The sequence below is a fragment of the Drosophila hydei genome, unplaced genomic scaffold, assembly GCF_003285905.1.
Source record: "Drosophila hydei strain 15085-1641.00,03,60 unplaced genomic scaffold, DhydRS2 tig00000265-arrow-arrow-pilon, whole genome shotgun sequence".
Lineage (NCBI taxonomy): Eukaryota > Metazoa > Arthropoda > Insecta > Diptera > Drosophilidae > Drosophila > Drosophila hydei.
The window spans coordinates 36,499-39,421 of NW_022045699.1; the positions used below are offsets into that span (position 1 = coordinate 36,499).

The following is a 2,923-nucleotide window of genomic DNA, read 5'->3' on the forward strand; positions in this document are numbered from 1 at the left end:
ATAAGGTTAGAGTAGAGAGCCAATTGCTGTTTGATCTCTTATCGTTAATAGATAGATAGAGAGCTAGGTACATAACCAAATGAGAATAGTTCGATTGAACGGTTCATTAAATTGAACTACTGAACTATTTGCGGGTGATCAGTGAACGATATATTTGAATCGATTAGGAACGATGATGATGATGACGTCTGTTTGTTACGTTCCAGACTGATGAATGAATAACTGACCTGTTCATGAACGAAAGATTCTATTGAGCTATTTAAGTACTAATGCGAATTGCTTACGAACCACAAAACAAGCATCAATCAAGAACTGCTAAGCTAACGGAACTAGTTCTTAGAATTGACTACGCAATTGAACTAAATCAAATCATGAGTTTAAAATAGATTTCATGATTCATGAACAGCTGAAATATCTTAACTAGAGAATAAATTGAATATATATGAACAGATTAGATAGTATAGTTATAATGAAAAGAAATGTGTTCCGAAATGAGTTTTTTCTTTCAAAATGAAAATGCTTTGAACTTAACATCAACACTCATTTATACGTATTGTTGACTCGTTCAGTTTATATATAATAATCGCTTCAGATTTCCAAATTTTTTGAAGTTGAAATATTCTTCAGTCTCTGTATATTGCACATATCCATACAGTTTAAGCGAAATTCAAAATGTGTTCACGTGATCCGGCTTCCAATCAGTTAATCGATTACAAGAACAAAGATTCAGAACCACCCAAGGAATGCACCACTTCGGGTGGCATACCTATTGGGGTCAAGGATGCAATACAGACGATTGGGCCGCGAGGCCCTGCTCTGCTGCAGGATTACATTTTCCTTGACGAGTTGGCGCATTTCGACTCGGAACGTATACCAGAGCGCGTGGCCTATGCCAAGGGCGCCGGAGCCTTTGGGTACTTCGAATGCACCCATGATATAACCAAATTCTGTGCTGCATCGATTTTTGATCGTGTCAAGAAACGGACAGCGATTGCCATGAGGTTCTCAGTGGCCTGCGGTGAGAGTGGATCGGCGGATACGGTGCGTGAGCAGCGAGGATTTGCGATCAAGTTCTATACGGAGGATGGCATCTGGGATTTGGTGGGCTGCAATATGCCCGTGTACTATGTGCGGGATCCGGCGCTCTTCCCCAGTCTTGTGCATGCCCAGAAACGTAATCCACAGACGCATCTCCGGGATCCGGACATGTTCTGGGACTTTATGTCGCTGCGAGCGGAGACAATGCATGCTCTGCTCATGTATTTCAGTGATCGGGGCACTCCCGATGGCTATCGGCATATGCATGGCTATGGCGGCCATACCTACCGCATGGTAAATCCAAGTGGTGAAACTTTCTATGTTAAGTTCCACATGAAAACAGATCAGGGTATTAAGAATTTGGATGCACGTCGCTGCGCAGAGTTGGCCGCTCACGATCCAGACTATTCAATACGTGATCTGTATAATGCCATCAAGAAGGGCAACTATCCCAGTTGGAGTTTGTTTATTCAGATAATGCTCAACGAGGAGGCCAGAAAGTGTAAATTCAATCCTTTCGATGTGACCAAGGTGTGGCCGCAAAAGGAGTATCCTCTGTTACCAGTCGGCAAATTGGTACTAGATCGTAATCCCACCAATTACTTTACAGAAGTCGAACAGTTGGCATTCAGTCCGGCTCATATGGTCCCTGGCATTGAGCCGTCGCCAGATAAAATGCTTCAGGGCCGTCTGTTCGCCTACGGCGATACTCAGAGATATCGTCTGGGTGTTAACTATATGCAGATCCCTGTCAACTGTCCTTATCGTGTGAATATCAAGAACTTCCAACGTGATGGCGCGATGACTGTCAACGATAATCAGGATGGTGCACCCAATTACTTTCCCAACTCCTTTTGTGGTCCCAAGGAGAGCGCTCGAGCGCTTGCTCTGCAGACCTGCTGTCCCGTTTCGGGTGATGTCTATCGCTATATGAGCGGCGATACGGAGGATAATTTCAGTCAAGTCACCGATTTCTGGACCTACACTTTGGACAATTGCGGACGTAAGCGTCTGGTGCGCAATGTTTCGGAGCATCTATCGGATGCCAGCCAATTCCTCCAGGAACGCGCCGTTAAGCTCTTTACCATGATCCATGCCGACTTCGGACGACTCATGACAGAGGCTCTAAACACAGCCAAGATCTCTAAGTTCTAGTGATTATTGTAATATTTTTGATTGTTATATTTGTTTCAATTGGTTATTGTAATATTTGATTGAATAAATTGTTGAGCATAAAGTAAGAAAATAAAAATGTGGGTTCTATATCCTCATTTCTCAAAATAGGTATAACTATTTTGATATTAGAGTGGAATCAAATGCGCTTGTCACGGTATAACAGTTGTTAACAGTAGAAACGTTGCTTTATATATAATATATTATATATAATATAGTCGCATTATATTTCATTAAGCTCAATATTGTATTTAATAGGTAGACCATATCATTGACGATTCCTAGTATATCGCTTTCTATCCATATTCCCAGCTATCTCAGTTTTCATATATACGAGTATATCAAAACATATTCTATATCTATATCCATATTTCTATTCGACACACATGATATTCATACAAAGGATAGATATAGGATAGTATTATTCTTATACTTAAACTAGCCTATTATAACATTCGTATGCCCACTAAATGTCATATTTAACAGGAAGCTATTCTACCAATACTATATGCAAAAACCCTATTCCACTACCTGAAAATAAGAGTCACGTTTCAGGCACGATCTGAAATATATAAAAAGCTGTTGCCGTGGAGATTAAGTAAAGGGGTAAAGCCGTCCCGATTTGATAGTGAGGACCACGTATATAGTTGCCATTGGCTTATCAAACATTTATGGCTAAAAAATAATAAACGTTTGATAATAATCACTAACT

General features: G+C 40.7%; 1 protein-coding gene across 1 annotated transcript; it reads left to right on the top strand.

Moving 5' to 3' along the window:
• The first annotated feature begins 529 nt into the window (after positions 1–529).
• Positions 530–2,208, top strand: LOC111600350 (catalase). The gene has a single exon (XM_023316421.2). The coding sequence runs from the start codon at positions 673–675 to the stop codon at positions 2,191–2,193; it is 1,521 nt and encodes a 506-aa protein (XP_023172189.1). The 5' UTR covers positions 530–672; the 3' UTR covers positions 2,194–2,208.
• Positions 2,209–2,923: the final 715 nt, after the last annotated feature.